The sequence below is a fragment of the Glandiceps talaboti genome, chromosome 9 (assembly GCF_964340395.1).
Source record: "Glandiceps talaboti chromosome 9, keGlaTala1.1, whole genome shotgun sequence".
NCBI lineage: Eukaryota > Metazoa > Hemichordata > Enteropneusta > Spengelidae > Glandiceps > Glandiceps talaboti.
Window position 1 is genome coordinate 3,446,216 of NC_135557.1, and position 20,635 is coordinate 3,466,850.

A 20,635-nucleotide genomic window follows, 5' to 3' on the forward strand; every position below is an offset into this window, starting at 1 on the left:
GCAGTATGGTTCATCACATCCTAATAAGTGTAAAGATTCCGTTCCCTATTCACAATTACTTCGTTTACGTCGTATTTGTAGTAGTGATTTGGATTTCAGAGAAAGGTCTGCTGAATTTTGCACGTACTTCCATCAACGTGGTTATCCTATGTCTGTTACCAACGCGGCTTTACATAAAGTATCATCTTTGTCTAGGGAAGCTTGTATCAAATCACATGATCAGAGGAGTAACAACGATCGTCCCAAATTGGCTCTAACATACCATCCCTTTTCCGCTAGAGTTAAGAACATTATATAGAAACATTTCAATATCTTACGTTCTAATAGGGTTACCAATTCATTATTTCCTGAAGCACCTGTAACAGCTTGGCGTCGTGATACCAGTCTTAGAGATATGGTGGTCCATACAAAACAACATGGATTGGAAGTTAATGCTGGTTCATTTCCATTCGATCGTACTCGATGTGGTACATGTCGTTTCATTATTAATACTAATCATGTTTTGGCCCTAAGAACAGTGTGGCTGTTACGAGTAGATTTACCTGTGTTAGTACAAACGTAGTGTATTGCATTACATGCCAGAAATGTGTTTTTTATATTATAGGTTCGACTGTACGTCGTCTTGGTGATCGTTTCGTGGAACATCTCCGCCTGACCACTGAGACAAAAGAATCGTAACTACAGTATCATGTATATATGCATTTTATTGCCAACGATCATAGTGTATCAGATATGTCTATTTCAGGAATTTGTAAGGTTTCTGGCGATGAGAATCAATGGAGGTTGAAGGAAGAGGAAACCATTTTCCGTCTCGGAACGCTGGAACCCCTTGGAATTGATAGATTATTCACATCATTTCCTGTCTAATTGCGCTTGTTTTATATTTCAGGCGTGTTTTATTAGGTTCTTTTTGGTGCGTGAGAATCTTAGAACTTTTTACACGTATAACCGATAATCTCGCACGGTTGTCGTTCTGTTCCATAACATTCAGAAGATATAGTCAGGTATTTACCAACTATGTCTTGCCTTATACCTTGAAAAAGAGTTTTTATTCGAAACGTCGGATTGCACCTATTTATTCGGACTGTCTCACAAGTTCCTTATGCATTTCTTTCTACACACATACATATATATATACATTCACAAGTTCCTTATGCATTTCTTTCTACATACATACATACATACATACACATATACACACATACATACATACATACATACATACATACATACATACATACATACATACATACATACATATTCCGTTTCTGCAAAAGAGACATTAAAAACAATATTTTGAGCTACAGTAAACAGGAAAAAAGTTAATTAACACCTAAAGAAAAGAAACGTGGGAAAATCTTAGAAACCAATTTATTTATCTGTTACGAGGAAAACGCTACTTTTTCATACATTGTTGCCAACAATAATAAAATTTCATAGCAAAATTTTTTTTTAAAAATAAAACATGCTTGAAAAAATGGTATAGTAAGTGAAACTGACCGAATGTTACGAATATTGGAAAGTTGTGTTCGGTCATCCGAGATACTAAATATACAACCAGTCTCAAGTTACCATTGACTAGCTCTGTTTGATACAACAATGCAACACACAAGTACAAGTAACTGTACATGCTACATGTTATGGTAGCGGGATTCATTGAATACAGTTTCTGACGACATTTTGTCTACATGCAGTGAACTAAAAAAAAAATGTTCCAATGAAGACATCAAATACAGACGCCAAAATAATGGCACCCGCGTGTCTGCGTACAGTTGCAGTATGTTTGAATGGTTCAATTTTATTTCGTAATAGACAAAATATAGCAAAACATTGCGATCTTGCAATTTGATTGTAGAATATGAAGTTTCTTAGTGGTTTCTGAATGGTAATATCAAACACAGTCGGTGAACGAAAACTTAAAACGGACTGTATATAATTATAAAGACCTACCTATTTCAACCAGTAAAAACATTGTCACTCCATAGTATAACCATGGTAAACAATTATAAGACCGCATCTTGTATATGTATATCCAATTGTTGAATCACTTCGACATCAAGGCATACCAAGTAGAAATCTTTCAAAATAACAACCTGGATGAAAAACGATGAACTTTATACAATAAAACAGCACGACACAGTAATGTGATTGCAAACCGGGGCATTCTGGGGTATTTCCATGTGTTTTTGTTAATGATAATTGAACTCTCAGAACCGGGCTATGGGGTGTTTGTTCCTTTAACCCATAAACTATTTGATCTGGTCATCCTGGCCTGTAACTTATTATAGCATTTCCGTTTCATACGTAAGTTGCAATTGGCAAACATCTTGTCATTGTGACCAATTACACATTACGTCATGTTTCCTTATACAAAATAAGCGCGATAGTCATCTTTTCCTGGAAACATTGATAATTGTAGTTTTCGATAGTTTTTATAAAGACGTGTAATCAAAACCATGAATACAGAATGTTTATATTATATTTACATACAAAGCGAAATATGTATAGAATTCTGTAATAACTTCTAAAATTCCGATCAGATGATGCATTGAGAATAGAAAGGAAATATTACTCAGGATGTTTAGCAGCATACGACTTAAAGGTGTATCAACTACAACTGGACTGAAACTATTTTGTTAGATATTAATAGAATTACTTGTAATATCGTACACCCTGAATAGAATTACTTGTAATATCGTACACCCTGAATAGAATTACTTGTAATATCGTACACCCTGAATAGAATTACTTGTAATATCGTACACACTGAATAGAATTACTTGTAATATCGTACACCCTGAATAGAATTACTTGTAATATCGTACACCCTGAATAGAATTACTTGTAATATCGTACACCCTGAATAGAATTACTTGTAATATCGTACACCCTGAATAGAATTACTTGTAATATCGTACACCCTGAATAGCATTTAATCACCGTTGAGTAAACACTTCGTGTAGTAGTACACACAAATATGTCCATTCAAATTTATTTTTGGGTCCGGACCCAATGAATCCCAAATTCAATTTATTACTACATACAGTAACTCTACTAATAGACAGAATATACCTCTAATTAACAGATACAATGTCTAATATCGGCATTGTAACAATTTTCAGTGTGAATATATTGTTGGTTGTCTCATTTTAAAAAAAAATAATACCCAAATTACAGCTAGTGCATGTTTAAAATTTGTTTAGACTACAAGATACGTCACGTTACGTCATGTCGTTACGCCCTCATCGGTATTCTCTTTCCGTGAACGGGCTTACCAGTATATAGCAGATAAAGATTTGTTGAGATCGTCATTCGTCACACAGTTATTGCAGAGCCAATCATGAACAAGCAAATGAGAATTGCCCCACATACTTGCTGTAATGTACTAAATAAATGGAACATAAACTGCCATAAACAGTAGATTGAGTGACAGATATGTTGAGAATAAAAAATAAATAAAAGTAAAAATAAAAAAATCGCGTCGTCGCACCATTTTAGACAACCTGTGCGTACCAGAAACAATTTTCTTTTTGGCCTAATAACCGGATATATGATTTCAAGACATGATGCATGCTACCAAGTCAACACAAACAGTAATAATGGTTGAAACAGCTCTTGTATGCCACGATAACATAATGTTTTTCTTTGTTTCTTAGCATGCCCTTTATTTGACTCCTGGTGGTGAAGCATAGCAGTAATTTCACTGTCGCTGAATAATCATAACAATGTCGTCTCCCTAACAATAACCTGATATTCACAAGATCTCCCCAACAACATCTAGAAGTTCTAAGCTATAGGCTGGCTATGTATGACCACAGACTTGTTGTCTGTGGTATGGTTGACATGCTAAAGTTCGTTGGTTTGGGTCATATAAGGACATCTGAAATTACACCCTGGTACGAGGATACACTATGACTTACTTGATGCAAACATTCATTTGTTTTCCCCAACAGTGCAAAGTTTCTCATCAACAAATCACAACAAATGTTATTACCTACCTGTTGCAAGATTCCTCGTCAGTATAACTTGATAACGCGTCAAACTGCCCCGACATAAGTGTTTCAGTTTCGACACCCTCCATTACATGCGTGAGTCACTCTTCTTGTTTAAAACAGGGGATTTCCGAAAATTACTGAGAAGAATAGTCACGTGATTTCAATGTGAAGCATGTGCATGCTATTGCCCTTTGTATACAGTATATATGCGGTACTCTGTTATGGAGTGTGTGCTATATACGCCCCCATATGTCACCTTTATGTTCCCCTTTATAACACTATGACAGTGATTTCATTCTGGTTTATGTGTCAACTTAACACGCTCAGAATTGATTGATGGGGTGTGATCTAATGACGTCATATAGAACCACAGAACGAGGTAGTGATGACCTGACAAGACATGATCCTGCGGCATGTCACGATATATACGTTATAATTTGTTTTGTCAACACTACACTACACTGCACTACACTACACTACACTACACTACACAATACAATATAATACATTACATAACATCACGTTACAAAACAGTGTACATAACGTTTTGCTCTACACAACACTACGCTACATAATACACACTACTACATTATGCAACACTACACTACATAATACACACTACACTACATTATACAACGTTGCACTACACTACATTATACTGCACTACATACACTACACTACATTATACAACACTACACTACACTATACAACACTACACTATACAACACTACACTGCAATATACACCACTACACCACTACATTGCACTAAACCATTATACAACACTACACTACATTATACTGCACTACACTACAATACAACACACCATTATACAACACTACACTGCATTACATTATACACTACACTACACTACACTACACTACACTACAGGTCAAAGACCGAACTTAATACGTAGAACTGCAGAATATCTGTATGGCCACTCACACCGTACCAACGATGTAACCCCCACAGTCAGTGTAACCATACATAGACTAGACCGGTGTAGAGTCTGCGGTGTATCAAACCATGGATGTATTATCCATGATTAACCGAATTAGCATACGACCTACATATTCTGTACTAAGCCATAGACCCTACACGAAATGACTGAACATGCAATGTGTGTAATGGTCTATGGTCTAAGTGACAGAACAAGGGCAAGGTAATACATCCATAAAATCAAATGCATATATGTTTACTGAGCTAATGGTGGGTTTCAAAACTCGTTAGCCATTTGCTTTGCTAACGGTCTTTGTCTTCAGTTTACCAAATGGTAAATCCACTACAGCCACGTCACAAAATGTCAACTTTGAAACTATCCCACAGTCTATACATATAAGTACATTATCACTACAGTAAGGCCAAATAAAAATAATTCTGTGGTTCCGGTTACGCTCAATTTTAGAGTAGATGGGGTATGTAAATTTTTCATTTTTTTTTCTGTTTGAGTGTCTAGGTAAAGTTTTCCATTATTTTCCAAATGGTCTCTGTGTTGTTTATTTCATTCTATCAGATGTACAGCCATTACAGATTGGAAGAACACTTTTAGAGTGTCTTTTTAAGTTGATTTCAGTTTCCGAATCCACTATTTCTCGTCAAACTTCACAATTTTTGCGATTTTTTTTTTCTCCGGAACCAAACAATTACATTTTTAGGCCTTACTGTTTATTGAAACTTCTTCAATTGTTGTTTAAATTTGAATACAAATACATATAAACTGAAACTATACAGTGACAAAATAAATTGTAAAAGTTTATTTCACATAAATTCAAAAATGGTTGGGATCGGTTCATCTCCATTTTTTATATTGTTTCATAAAAATATATCATTGTCACTCAAATTTTGAGATATTTTTTATGGGTCTCATAAAAATATTTAAGAAACTTGATGAATTTGAATATAGTCAGATTTTGTTTGGCCCAAGGCTGTCGTGGAGATATTTGCACCTCCCTGCATCTGCCCACAATCATAAAGTCCACCACTACCACCACCACCACCACCACTCCCTTCTACTATACTCGGAAAGGACGGAGATTCCAGTGATAGGAAATAAAACTGTGGTTATGCAAAGTAGATATTGTCAAGAACAAGCTTATTTTAAGTAACGCGAATGACGTCAAATCATCTATATTTTAAACAGCCATAGCATTCCGATTTTTTACTTCCATCACAATCCAAAACACAATGATACCCCCTATCCATAATTTTAAAAACAGCATGACCCCCCTTACTGCCAATTTCAAAAACAGGGTGACCCCCCACACAAATCCCCCCCCCCCCCGGCTGAAGAAACTGACCGGTCCCTAAATTGCAGCAGTAGGTATGATTTGCAAATCTCAACACACAAAAAGTTAATCTATATATAGAAAAACATCTATACAAGTACACAGTTCAGGTTGAAACTTTGAACACCTTTAGACAGTGATGGCTCACTCTTTGTGTATCCTTGCCACATTACCAGGAAATACATCACTTTGCGTACAGTGGCATACCTCCCATAAACGCAAGGGGAAAGATCAATAGTTCAATGTAGGATAAAAACTAAACTCTTTTATTTTTGGGGGTGGGGTGAGCCATTTTAGTTCTCATCCTACAAAAATCGATTTTAATTCTAATGGATGTCAGTGCGCACATCACATAAATATCCCCACGTTGGTCTCTTTCTTTCGTGTTTGTCCAGCCCATGCAGTCTGCAAATCTGAGGAAAACATAAAAATAACCCTCCCTACTTCAGTGAAGACAACTGCAGAGCCAATCATGAACAAGCAAATGACATCAGTACAGTGCCCCACATACACACTTGGTCTAAAGTACTAAATAAAAAGAACAGTTACTGCCATAAATAGTAGATTGAGTGACAGGTTTGTTAAGAATTTAAAAAAAATCGTATCATCGCACTACTTTAGATCACAGGGGCACGTATTATTGCTTAGATTACCGTTTTCTTAGGAAAATATCGTACGAATTCTGCTGCTACAAATGTATCAATCTCTATACTAGTAGAAATATTACTGTTTTTCCTTACAGGAAGGAATATATATTAATCAAAAGATTGTTATATTTAGTATGTAGACCTGGAAAACAACAATCTATGAAATATTACACGCCTCTATGCTTTAGATAAAAAGTCCTGACCATAAACATTGCATTTGTTGGTGTCTTATATTCATAGCACTGCACGTACATACTAATACATTACTTATTTGAAATCAATTGTGTGGTTTGAAGCAATTTTCAATGGTGGCCAGTTTAGTTAAGAGGGGGGGGGGGGGGGCCCGGGGGGAACTGAGGCAAATCCAGCTACGTTGATCCCATCCCTAATCATGTTCTCAATCTCCTCGCTCGCCGAGTGAAAGCGCCACCACAGTTGACAATATGACATTAACAATAATTTGCGCTTACACTATTAATATTGCAACGAATGTGTAAAAAAAAAAGCGATTGATATTTTTTTCAATAAAGATATCCATTGTTTAATAGCGATGGTTTGTTTTTCAAAATGCTTTGTTTTCTTTTCTATGTTGAAGTAATCCATTACTGTCGAAGAGAAACAACGAACAACTATATTATTCGGTCCATGTGTGAGAGATCGAGAGGTCTACTACATTCACTGAGAAATCTACCATCGCTTACCATATTAGATGTTGATGAAGGAAACTTGTGCGTAGACCTGTCGTTAGTTTACGTCAAAGTTATCTTTGATTTCATTACGGACAGGTAAATGTCAGTCATTGCAGCGTAATCGCACGCACTACCATTGACACTGCAGGGTCAGACTACTTGAAGATCAGTATGTCGTCTGTAGTGAAACATGTCACACTTTTGCAATGTGTTCGAAGGACTACCGGCCTTTCCAGAACATGCTTTGGTGAGTGAATTATCCATTTATTTGTACATAGCTAGAAATCCATCGTCATATTACTGAACTTGACTGTGACAGGCCCAGTGGAGACCAATTTACAGGGTTTGTGGAATAATTGTTGATACTGTGGTCTTTGAATGTGATAACATTTGAATTATACTACTAGTACTAGTAATAGTCCTGCTTGCATACGGAGTACGTCCTAAACACGTGCTCCGACTGCAAACATGACTATATAGTAGTAGTAGCTGTGTTCACAGACATCATGTAACAGGTCTGTTACTACAGGTGTGTAATTTCTCACTATACAGTGCTGTGATCACTTCACTGTACATGTACAGTGTAACAACTGATGTAGACAGTAGAGATTGGGGAGTACATGTATCTGTAGAATGGTGGTCTGTACAGATTACAACACACTTTAACTAGAGATTGGGGAGTACATGTATCTGTAGAATGGTGGTCTGTACAGATTACAACACACTTTAACTAGAGATTGGGGAGTACATGTATCTGTAGAATGGTGGTCTGTACAGATTACAACACACTTTAACTAGAGATTGGGGAGTACATGTATCTGTAGAATGGTGGTCTGTACAGATTACAACACACTTTAACTAGAGATTGGGGAGTACATGTATCTGTAGAATGGTGGTCTGTACAGATTACAATACACTTTAACTAGAGATTGGGGAGTACATGTATCTGTAGAATGGTGGTCTGTACAGATTACAATACACTTTAACTAGAGATTGGGGAGTACATGTATCTGTAGAATGGTGGTCTGTACAGATTACAACACACTTTAACTAGAGATTGGGGAGTACATGTATCTGTAGAATGGTGGTCTGTACAGATTACAATACACTATAACTAGAGATTGGGGAGTACATGTATCTGTAGAATGGTGGTCTGTACAGATTACAACACACTTTTAACTAGAGATTGGGGAGTACATGTATCTGTAGAATGGTGGTCTGTACAGATTACAACACACTTTAACTAGAGATTGGGGAGTACATGTATCTGTAGAATGGTGGTCTGTACAGATTACAACACACTTTAACTAGAGATTGGGGAGTACATGTATCTGTAGAATGGTGGTCTGTACAGATTACAACACACTTTAACTAGAGATTGGGGAGTACATGTATCTGTAGAATGGTGGTCTGTACAGATTACAACACACTTTAACTAGAGATTGGGGAGTACATGTATCTGTAGAATGGTGGTCTGTACAGATTACAAGACACTTTTAACTAGAGATTGGGGAGTACATGTATCTGTAGAATGGTGGTCTGTACAGATTACAATACACTTTAACTAGAGATTGGGGAGTACATGTATCTGTAGAATGGTGGTCTGTACAGATTACAACACACTTTTAACTAGAGATTGGGGAGTACATGTATCTGTAGAATGGTGGTCTGTACAGATTACAAGACACTTTTAACTAGAGATTGGGGAGTACATGTATCTGTAGAATGGTGGTCTGTACAGATTACAATACACTTTAACTAGAGATTGGGGAGTACATGTATCTGTAGAATGGTGGTCTGTACAGATTACAAGACACTTTTAACTAGAGATTGGGGAGTACATGTATCTGTAGAATGGTGGTCTGTACAGATTACAAGACACTTTTAACTAGAGATTGGGGAGTACATGTATCTGTAGAATGGTGGTCTGTACAGATTACAAGACACTTTTAACTAGAGATTGGGGAGTACATGTATCTGTAGAATGGTGGTCTGTACAGATTACAAGAGTACACGTTAATGTTGACATTGTTTTGTTATTTCTTATTAGGTTTAAACTATAAAGTGTACACACCAATGGTAACCCAGGTAATGACATTCAGAACACCAGAGATACCGGAAGACTTTGATCGTAAGTTGTGCAGTACAGATAATCCATGGATAAAGATATTGAAATATTTGGTTTTGGCCTCTCACAGTACCAAACCACAAAGTGTTTTTTTGAATGGGAAGCCAGTGGGATTGTTTCGTTTTCTCTATAGTATTATCCTACAATTTCAAAAGTGAGAATGGGAGGGGCACAAAAAGTCTTACACTGCTAGGCAGTTTAGTTATTAACTTTACATACATAAATTATTAACTGTCGGTATTTTTTTTGAATTCTATAAAACTTGAAATCCACTGTAGAATGTATATCCTGGCAGTGAAATCCACTGTAGAATGTATATCCTAGCAGTGAAATCCACTGTAGAATGTCTATCCTAGCAGTGAAATCCACTGTAGAATGTATATCCTAGCAGTGAAATCCACTGTAGAATGTATATCCTAGCAGTGAAATCCACTGTAGAATGTATATCCTAGCAGTGAAATCCACTGTAGAATGTATATCCTAGCAGTGAAATCCACTGTAGAATGTCTATCCTAGCAGTGAAATCCACTGTAGAATGTCTATCCTAGCAGTGAAATCCACTGTAGAATGTCTATCCTAGCAGTGAAATCCACTGTAGAATGTCTATCCTAGCAGTGAAATCCACTGTAGAATGTCTATCCTAGCAGTGAAATCCACTGTAGAATGTATATCCTAGCAGTGAAATCCACTGTAGAATGTATATCCTAGCAGTGAAATCCACTGTAGAATGTATATCCTAGCAGTGAAATCCACTGTAGAATGTCTATCCTAGCAGTGAAATCCACTGTAGAATGTCTATCCTAGCAGTGAAATCCACTGTAGAATGTCTATCCTAGCAGTGAAATCCACTGTAGAATGTCTATCCTAGCAGTGAAATCCACTGTAGAATGTCTATCCTAGCAGTGAAATCCACTGTAGAATGTCTATCCTAGCAGTGAAATCCACTGTAGAATGTCTATCCTAGCAGTGAAATCCACTGTAGAATGTCTATCCTAGCAGTGAAATCCACTGTAGAATGTCTATCCTAGCAGTGAAATCCACTGTAGAATGTCTATCCTAGCAGTGAAATCCACTGTAGAATGTCTATCCTAGCAGTGAAATCCACTGTAGAATGTCTATCCTAGCAGTGAAATCCACTGTAGAATGTCTATCCTAGCAGTGAAATCCACTGTAGAATGTCTATCCTAGCAGTGAAATCCACTGTAGAATGTCTATCCTAGCAGTGAAATCCACTGTAGAATGTCTATCCTAGCAGTGAAATCCACTGTAGAATGTTTATCCTAGCAGTGAAATCCACTGTAGAATGTATATCCTAGCAGTGAAATCCACTGTAGAATGTCTATCCTAGCAGTGAAATCCACTGTAGAATGTATATCCTAGCAGTGAAATCCACTATAGAATGTATATCCTAGCAGTTAAATCCACTAGAATGTATATCCTAGCAGTGAAATCCACTGTAGAATGTATATCCCTCAGTGAAATCCACTGTAGAATGTCTATCCTAGCAGTGAAATCCACTATAGAATGTATATCCTAGCAGTTAAATCCACTGTAGAATGTATATCCTAGCAGTTAAATCCACTGTAGAATGTATATCCTAGCAGTGAAATCCACTGTAGAATGTCTATCCTAGCAGTGAAATCCACTGTAGAATGTCTATCCTAGCAGTGAAATCTATACAACATTGGGAGCATCGCACAATGTAGCACAAGGTCCATGTAGGACAAAAACCCCTTCCCCTAAAAGAACATTCACAAGTGTGACATCACACATTTATATAATGATGTAAACCATAATGTAAAATGTAGTGGTCACACCACTATGATCAGTGCTATGGAAAAACATTTCCAACCTTATGAACCTGTTTACTGGTATGATTTAAACACATCAAAATACTACAGGAAACCCAGCACTGTACAATGTATCTTACATTAGAAGTAAATTTTTATCAACTTATCAACATGTCAGTAGTAAATACACAAGATGTTATCGCTGAAGGTGTGAAATTTTTAAAAATTTGGTTAAAAGTGTGAAAATGAAGTTGACCAATTGCATTGATACAGACCCCCCCCCCCCCCTCCTTTAATGAATGGAGTTCACTTATTGACATTGTGTTATCCTCCCTTCATATCTTGTTTGTACGTATCAAAATGACTTGTTGGTATATTTCTTTGCATATTGATGACAACCATCAAAGACAGGATGGTTTTATGAAAGACTGTAATATATACATATAGCCATAAAACATATCTATTGTACTGTTATGTATCAATATAATGCAATGTAATACTTTGCACAAAACACATAACACAGTAACCAGGAGTCAGTTCCACTTACAGACCAAGAGTTTCCAGAAATTTTTGATAAGAAAATACACTAGAAACATACAGTGATCACCAAAAGGCTGACACTGTGTATCATTCACATTTAATTTTCCCCATGCAAGAACTACGTGTATTTAGATAAATAAGAAACGGGCTTCCCACAGACCACTCATTACAATATAAACATCACCACACTACTGCCGACAGGCAGGCAATGTATACACACACATGTCACCATGGGGAGCCATGCAGGCAGATGCAAATTCTTGCTAGTATCAAGTAAAGCGAATTATATACATGTAGGTGTATGTGTCAAAGTGAAGTATATATAGGTGTATGTGTCAAAGTGAAGTATATATAGGTGTATGTGTCAAAGTGAAGTATATATAGGTGTATGTGTCAAAGTGAAGTATATATAGGTGTATGTGTCAAAGTGAAGTATATATAGGTGTATGTGTCAAAGTGAAGTATATATAGATGTATGTGTCAAAGTGAAGTATATATAGGTGTATGTGTCAAAGTGAAATATATATAGGTGTATGTGTCAAAGTGAAGTATATACGTGTATGTGTCAAAGTGAAGTATATATAGGTGTATGTGTCAAAGTGAAGTATATATAGGTGTATATGTCAAAGTGAAGTATATATAGGTGTATGTGTCAAAGTGAAGTATATATAGGTGTATGTGTCAGTGAAGTATATATATAGGTGTATGTATCAAAGTGAAGTATATATAGGTGTATGTATCAAAGAAGTATATATAAGTGTATGTGTCAAAGTGAAGTTTATATAGGTGTATGTGTCAAAGTGAAGTATATATAGGTGTATATGTCAAAGTGAAGTATATATAGGTGTATATGTCAAAGTGAAGTATATATAGGTGTATGTGTCAAAGTGAAGTATATATAGGTGTATATGTCAAAGTGAAGTATATATAGGTGTATATGTCAAAGTGAAGTATATATAGGTGTATGTGTCAAAGTGAAGTTTATATAGGTGTATGTGTCAAAGTGAAGTATATATAGGTGTATATGTCAAAGTGAAGTATATATAGGTGTATATGTCAAAGTGAAGTATATATAGGTGTATGTGTCAAAGTGAAGTATATATAGGTGTATATGTCAAAGTGAAGTATATATAGGTGTATATGTCAAAGTGAAGTATATATAGGTGTATGTATCAAAGTGAAGTATATATAGGTGTATATGTCAAAGTGAAGTATATATAGGTGTATATGTCAAAGTGAAGTATATATAGGTGTATGTGTCAAAGTGAAGTATATATAGGTGTATGTGTCAAAGTGAAGTATATATAGGTGTATGTGTCAAAGTGAAGTATATATAGGTGTATGTGTCAAAGTGAAGTATATATAGGTGTATGTGTCAAAATCAGAGCCTGCACTGTGATGATATTGGATAGCTTTGTTAATTTGTGAGTGCCTGTGTTATCAGTTAGGGTCAGGTGGTAATTGTATATGTTTGTAATGACGAGTCTGTTGAACTGTGTTTCTCATCTAAATCATTTGTGGGTAATAATAAAATGATCATTTTATGTTCCAGCTGTATCACAGTTTACAATAGTGCATCCATGCTATTTGGAATTATTTACAATACAACATACAACTCACTTTTTGACTGTAATTTTTGGTAAGTCCAAATGATCATAGCGCATACTATAAAAACAAAAGAAATTTCAAAGTGGCCTCTTGATGGTGCTGTTACACAAACTGATTGGTATTCTCTGTTTTTCAGATATAAAACTTCCTGAGAGACCAAAATTAAAATTTTTAGAGAGACAGCCACAGGCTCCAAGAATTAGAAAAGAACCCAAACGTCTTAGTGATCTTAGAGGGCCAGAGCTTATTGAAAATGACTTTATACATAAACAATATGGCATTGTGGTAAGTATGATGTATTTAGATATACATGTACAAAATATGGCATATGATGTAGACACACATTGTCATGACATAGACTTTCATTGTCGTGACATGGAATGAACAGATTATATATTCCATATTTCTTGTTTAACTTGGATCATGTATGGTATAATCTACATTGTACCATGGACATGGAGATGTGACATTTAATCCTACATCTAATTGTTATCAAATAGTTTATATATATATATTGATGCATAGCTATTTTACACATGCATGCACACACATACGCACACACACACGCACACATACACACACACACACACACACACACACAGACACACACACACACACACACACACACACACACACACACATACATACACACACACGCGCGCACACGTGCACACATTCAAGGAATATGGAATTAAGTGTTAACTCCATCTATTATGCAAATTGACTACTTTACATACATGTGTTATTTTACAGGCATTAGGTCCTGGTTATTTGAGATGGGGACATCTAGAAATGGCCAGATTAACTGTCAACCGTAAAATGAATGATCAGAAAATGTTTGCAGTATGGCGTATAGAAGGGCCTACTAAACCTATCACTAAGAAAGGTCAAGGTCACAGAATGGGAGGTGGCAAAGGTAATTAACATAACTATTGTGGACAATATGGACAGGTATACCTTGTGATTTCACTAGGTTTGCTAAAATTAAACTTGAATATTAAACAAGATAAAACATGTAGGTTTCATTCACTTTCACATTATCAGTACAGAGCTGGCATCAATCCAAACTTAGGCAGAAGTGATGGACAGGCCTTGCTTAGCAAATTCCTCTAAATACACTGTCATCTGTTTCTTTTGTTATTGTACATGTTAAAAGGAAGATCTCTAGCAAGACCAGTACATTGCTTGCCTCTAAGTTCAGATATTGAAATCAGCACTGTTCTCTAGTAAGGCCAGTATATTGCTTGCCTCTAAGTTCAGATATTGAAATCAGCACTGTACTCTAGTAAGGCCAGTATATTGCTTGCCTCTAAGTTCAGATATTGATATCAGCACTGTACTCTAGTAAGGTCAGTACATTGCTTGCCCCTAAGTTCAGATATTGAAATCAGCACTGTACTCTAGTAAGGCCAGTATATTGCTTGCCTCTAAGTTCAGATATTGATATCAGCACTGTACTCTAGCAAGGCCAGTATATTGCTTGCCCCTAAGTTCAGATATTGATATTAGCACTGTACTCTAGTAAGGCCAGTATATTGCTTGCCTCTAAGTTCAGATATTGAAATCAACACTGTACTCTAGTAAGGCCAGTACATTGCTTGCCTCTAAGTTCAGATATTGATATCAGCACTGTACTCTAGTAAGGCCAGTACATTGCTTGCCCCTAAGTTCAGATATTGAAATCAGCACTGTACTCTAGCAAGGCCAGTACATTGCTTGCCTCTAAGTTCAGATATTGAAATCAGCACTGTACTCTAGTAAGGTCAGTACATTGCTTGCCTCTAAGTTCAGATATTGAAATCAGCACTGTACTCTAGTAAGGCCAGTATATTGCTTGCCCCTAAGTTCAGATATTGAAATCAGCACTGTACTCCAGTAAGGCCAGTACATTGCTTGCCTCTAAGTTCAGATATTGATATCAGCACTGTACTCTAGTAAGGCCAGTACATTGCTTGCCTCTAAGTTCAGATATTGATATCAACACTGTACTCCAGTAAGGCCAGTACATTGCTTGCCTCTAAGTTCAGATATTGAAATCAACACTGTACTCTAGTAAGGCCAGTATATTGCTTGCCCCTAAGTTCAGATATTGAAATCAGCACTGTACTCCAGTAAGGCCAGTACATTGCTTGCCTCTAAGTTCAGATATTGATATCAACACTGTACTCTAGCAAGGCCAGTACATTGCTTGCCCCTAAGTTCAGATATTGATATCAGCACTGTACTCTAGTAAGGTCAGTACATTGCTTGCCCCTAAGTTCAGATATTGATATCAGCACTGTACTCTAGTAAGGCCAGTATATTGCTTGCCTCTAAGTTCAGATATTGAAATCAACACTGTACTCTAGTAAAGCCAGTACATTGCTTGCCTCTAAGTTCAGATATTGAAATCAACACTGTACTCTAGTAAGGCCAGTATATTGCTTGCCCCTAAGTTCAGATATTGAAATCAGCACTGTACTCTAGTAAGGCCAGTATATTGCTTGCCCCTAAGTTCAGATATTGATATCAGCACTGTACTCTAGTAAGGCCAGTATATTGCTTGCCCCTAAGTTCAGATATTGATATCAGCACTGTACTCTAGTAAGGCCAGTACATTGCTTGCCTCTAAGTTCAGATATTGATATCAGCACTGTACTCTAGTAAGGTCAGTACATTGCTTGCCCCTAAGTTCAGATATTGAAATCAGCACTGTACTCTAGTAAGGCCAGTATATTGCTTGCCTCTAAGTTCAGATATTGATATCAGCACTGTACTCTAGCAAGGCCAGTATATTGCTTGCCCCTAAGTTCAGATATTGATATTAGCACTGTACTCTAGTAAGGCCAGTATATTGCTTGCCTCTAAGTTCAGATATTGAAATCAACACTACTCTAGTAAGGCCAGTACATTGCTTGCCTCTAAGTTCAGATATTGATATCAGCACTGTACTCTAGTAAGGCCAGTACATTGCTTGCCCCTAAGTTCAGATATTGAAATCAGCACTGTACTCTAGCAAGGCCAGTACATTGCTTGCCTCTAAGTTCAGATATTGAAATCAGCACTGTACTCTAGTAAGGTCAGTACATTGCTTGCCTCTAAGTTCAGATATTGAAATCAGCACTGTACTCTAGTAAGGCCAGTATATTGCTTGCCCCTAAGTTCAGATATTGAAATCAGCACTGTACTCCAGTAAGGCCAGTACATTGCTTGCCTCTAAGTTCAGATATTGATATCAGCACTGTACTCTAGTAAGGCCAGTACATTGCTTGCCTCTAAGTTCAGATATTGATATCAACACTGTACTCCAGTAAGGCCAGTACATTGCTTGCCTCTAAGTTCAGATATTGAAATCAACACTGTACTCTAGTAAGGCCAGTATATTGCTTGCCCCTAAGTTCAGATATTGAAATCAGCACTGTACTCCAGTAAGGCCAGTACATTGCTTGCCTCTAAGTTCAGATATTGATATCAACACTGTACTCTAGCAAGGCCAGTACATTGCTTGCCCCTAAGTTCAGATATTGATATCAGCACTGTACTCTAGTAAGGTCAGTACATTGCTTGCCTCTAAGTTCAGATATTGAAATCAACACTGTACTCTAGTAAAGCCAGTACATTGCTTGCCTCTAAGTTCAGATATTGAAATCAACACTGTACTCTAGTAAGGCCAGTATATTGCTTGCCCCTAAGTTCAGATATTGAAATCAGCACTGTACTCCAGTAAGGCCAGTACATTGCTTGCCTCTAAGTTCAGATATTGATATCAGCACTGTACTCTAGTAAGGCCAGTATATTGCTTGCCCCTAAGTTCAGATATTGATATCAGCACTGTACTCTAGTAAGGCCAGTATATTGCTTGCCTCTAAGTTCAGATATTGAAATCAACACTGTACTCTAGTAAGGCCAGTACATTGCTTGCCTCTAAGTTCAGATATTGATATCAGCACTGTACTCTAGTAAGGCCAGTATATTGCTTGCCCCTAAGTTCAGATATTGATATCAGCACTGTACTCTAGTAAGGCCAGTACATTGCTTGCCTCTAAGTTCAGATATTGAAATCAGCACTGTACTCTAGTAAGGCCAGTACATTGCTTGCCCCTAAGTTCAGATATTGATATCAACACTGTACTCTAGTAAGGCCAGTACATTGCTTGCCCCTAAGTTCAGATATTGATATCAGCACTGTACTCTAGTAAGGCCAGTATATTGCTTGCCTCTAAGTTCAGATATTGATATCAGCACTGTACTCTAGTAAGGTCAGTACATTGCTTGCCTCTAAGTTCAGATATTGAAATCAGCACTGTACTGGATCGGAAAGTGAATGAAAGAATACATTTTAGAATTATTTTATTTAACATCCAAGGTTGTAATTAATTATAGTGAATTCAAATTATTTTTCCCATTAATTGCCACCAATGAAGAACTATGACCACAAAATATTCTTCAGCTTATGAAAAGTGAAAGTTATGATGATAATAATCGTAGTTGATTTTCCAATTCAAAAATACATCTTGTGAGATGATGTCATTTATGTTGTTATATTTTGGGTTGTTTTGTTCCCTGTTACATTTAAAACTAATATTTTCATCATGAAACAATGGAAAGACATGTTGACCTCTTTAATTATAAATGATATAATATAACAAAGACTAAACACCATCATTGACAGAAATAGATTTCATGGGTAAAGCCAGGTTGCAGTCAGGTGACAACCATCCCCTGTGTAGCACATTACAAATCCCTCTGTGTGTACCTAATACATGTACATGCCATTGTAAGGGGAGACGCACTAGGCCTTTTGGAACTGGCAACAGGTGTATGCACAGTTAGTTTAAGTTTTTAGCATTGAGTTGTTGATCTGTCTTGGTTAACAATCCTCATCAGAATGACAATTTCCTATGGTTACACCTGACATAATCATACCGCCACCTAGAGGTCAACTTTAACTATGGAATTTGTGATGAGGATCATAGACCAAGACAGATCAAAAGTTTAATGCTAAAATCTTGAACTACAGTACTTGTCCACATTATGAATTTGATGGCATGCTAGTATCTTCATGGGTTTGTATAGAAATATTTAAAAAAGTGCCAAAAATAGTTAGAAAAAATAGTCAATGAAATGGAGTTTATGTTACATTGATCACCTACTTATAGAGTATACTGGTCACAGTGCACAATTAGTACAGGTGACTTTTTTTAAAATCAATCTCACATGTCATATGTTCCCTTCTAACACACAAAATTAAAACATCTGTTTATTTGTGTATTTATTTTTTCCATATATAGGTAGTATTGATCACTTTGTGACACCCGTTAAATCTGGACGTATTTTTCTAGAAATGGGAGGCAAGATTCCATTTGAACAAATCCAACATATCCTGGAAGAGGTTGCCGGGAAACTACCTTTCCCTGCCAGGGCACTTACCTATAGCCAGCTGGAAGAACTACGACATTCACAAAATGTTGAGGGAGAGAACAGTAATCCATGGACTTTTGAAAGAATCGCTAAGAGAAATTATCTCGGCATTGATAAATATCTTAGTCCATACGATTACTTGTGGTATGGAAAACACAGATAAGCCATTATTTTAAACAATTCTTTACAGTTTTATAAATCACTATCTGAATTCAAGTTCAATATGTCATGACTTGTCAGCTGTCCTAAACATTTTGTGAAAAAGAATTTTCCAAAATATAAATTGAGTGTTAGAAAACATGTCATCACATATTCTTTGTGATTATTTTGACAACTTGAATACAAACTGTCTCAAATAGAAATACTAAATACTGTTTTCATTTTGTATGACAGCTTGACGACTGTGTTTGACTTAAAAATGGAAACACTAAAGACAGAACAATTCATAAACTGTGTTGTTGAATATGTGTAAATATAATAACACAATTTAAACATATGTTTAAGTACGTCATCACTGGGGTCAGAGGTCAATGGGGTCATTTCTGAGGTCACGTGTACTTTTGATTTGTCATGTTTTTGGTGTTTATAATTTTATACACTATAAAGGACTTTTGAAATCCATGTTCAATGTCATCAGTAAATTTCTACTAATAGAGAAATTGAAATACTTGCTTTCAAGTTCAGCAATGAATAACTATTTACAAGTCGCTTGAAGTGTGTACGAAATCAAGTTAAACATTCAAATACTCATTGTTTTGTTTTGGGTTAGCAATACTAGACTGTAAGATACATGCAGGAGAGGGGTTGACCGATGTGTGAGGGCGCCCTGTTACAACATACGTCACAGACTAAAGCGATACCACATAAATCTGAAAATGAGATAAATTGGTTTATTTTCAACAAAAGAAGGATTGAGTTCAGTGTGTAATAAAATATCTAAATAATACTGATGTGTCTATTCTGTTTATTTGGCAACAAAGTTATGGAGATGGGGGGGGGGGGGTGCTAAAACTACAGGGTTTGCAGGAATGTATAGTTTATTAGCTTACAACTAATATAGTTCAGTAGTGCTATAGGCATGGTGTGATATCTCTGGCTATGTGTGTGTCTGTGTGTGTGTACGACTTGAACTGAAAAACCGACAGACCGATTGCCTTGGTATTTGGTGGGTAGATTAAACCGATTGCATAAGGTGGTTAGTTGGGAAAGTGTTCGAAGCAAAATAATCACATCACAGGTGTGATTTAGGTAAAAAAAAAATTCAACTCAATAACTACTGTGCAGATTGGTCTGAAATTTGGTGGGAACTTACTTAGGGGTGTTTAGATGAAGAATCGTTCATGGTATAATGATCCTATTAGTGACATGCAAATTAGGTCTAAAAATATGTCTTTTGGTCGAAAATCTATCATTCTAAAATTACTGAGCAAATTGAGCTGACATTTAATTGGGATGCATCTTGAGATGTGTTAAAGGTGAATTCAGAACGTCATGATCCCATTGGTGATTTGCAAATTAAATTTTAAAATCTCTCAATTTTGGTCAAAAACATATC

The 20,635-nt window shown here is 36.4% G+C and overlaps 2 protein-coding genes across 6 annotated transcripts in view; one reads left to right on the plus strand and one right to left on the minus strand.

Annotated features, from left to right (window-relative positions):
- The window catches only part of LOC144440084 (uncharacterized), a 38,486-nt gene extending 34,341 nt beyond the window's left edge, over positions 1-4,145 (minus strand). For all 4 annotated transcript variants that reach the window (XM_078129339.1, XM_078129338.1, XM_078129337.1 and 1 more), the window contains exons 1-2: positions 3,999-4,145; positions 1,951-2,093 (exon numbers count right to left, since the gene is read on the minus strand). In XM_078129339.1, the coding sequence (XP_077985465.1) occupies positions 1,951-2,017 (67 nt within the window). In that variant the 5' untranslated portion in view covers positions 2,018-2,093; positions 3,999-4,145. The remainder of the gene's footprint in view (positions 1-1,950; positions 2,094-3,998) is intronic.
- A 3,443-nt stretch (positions 4,146-7,588) lies between these two features.
- On the plus strand, positions 7,589-19,997 carry LOC144440326 (large ribosomal subunit protein uL16m-like). Of its 2 annotated transcripts, none has more exons than XM_078129685.1 (5): positions 7,589-7,861; positions 9,665-9,745; positions 13,817-13,965; positions 14,434-14,596; positions 18,951-19,997. In XM_078129685.1, exons 1-5 carry the CDS (start codon positions 7,786-7,788, stop codon positions 19,241-19,243), a joined length of 762 nt encoding a protein of 253 aa, XP_077985811.1. In that variant the 5' UTR covers positions 7,589-7,785; the 3' UTR covers positions 19,244-19,997. The 2 variants fall into 2 exon arrangements, with proteins under 2 accessions (XP_077985811.1, XP_077985812.1); XM_078129686.1 differs by having other exon boundaries at positions 19,002-19,997.
- The last annotated feature ends 638 nt before the right edge of the window (positions 19,998-20,635 follow it).

What these genes read in the sequence shown, in the direction of transcription:
- LOC144440326 (XM_078129685.1), top strand. Translation starts at nt 7,786, where the DNA reads ATGTCGTCTGTAGTGAAACATGTCACACTTTTGCAATGTGTTCGAAGG. An exon ending in CCTTTCCAGAACATGCTTTG is followed by an intron (nt 7,862 to 9,664) that starts GTGAGTGAATTA and finishes ATTTCTTATTAG; the next exon opens with GTTTAAACTATAAAGTGTAC. An exon ending in ATAAACAATATGGCATTGTG is followed by an intron (nt 13,966 to 14,433) that starts GTAAGTATGATG and finishes GTTATTTTACAG; the next exon opens with GCATTAGGTCCTGGTTATTT.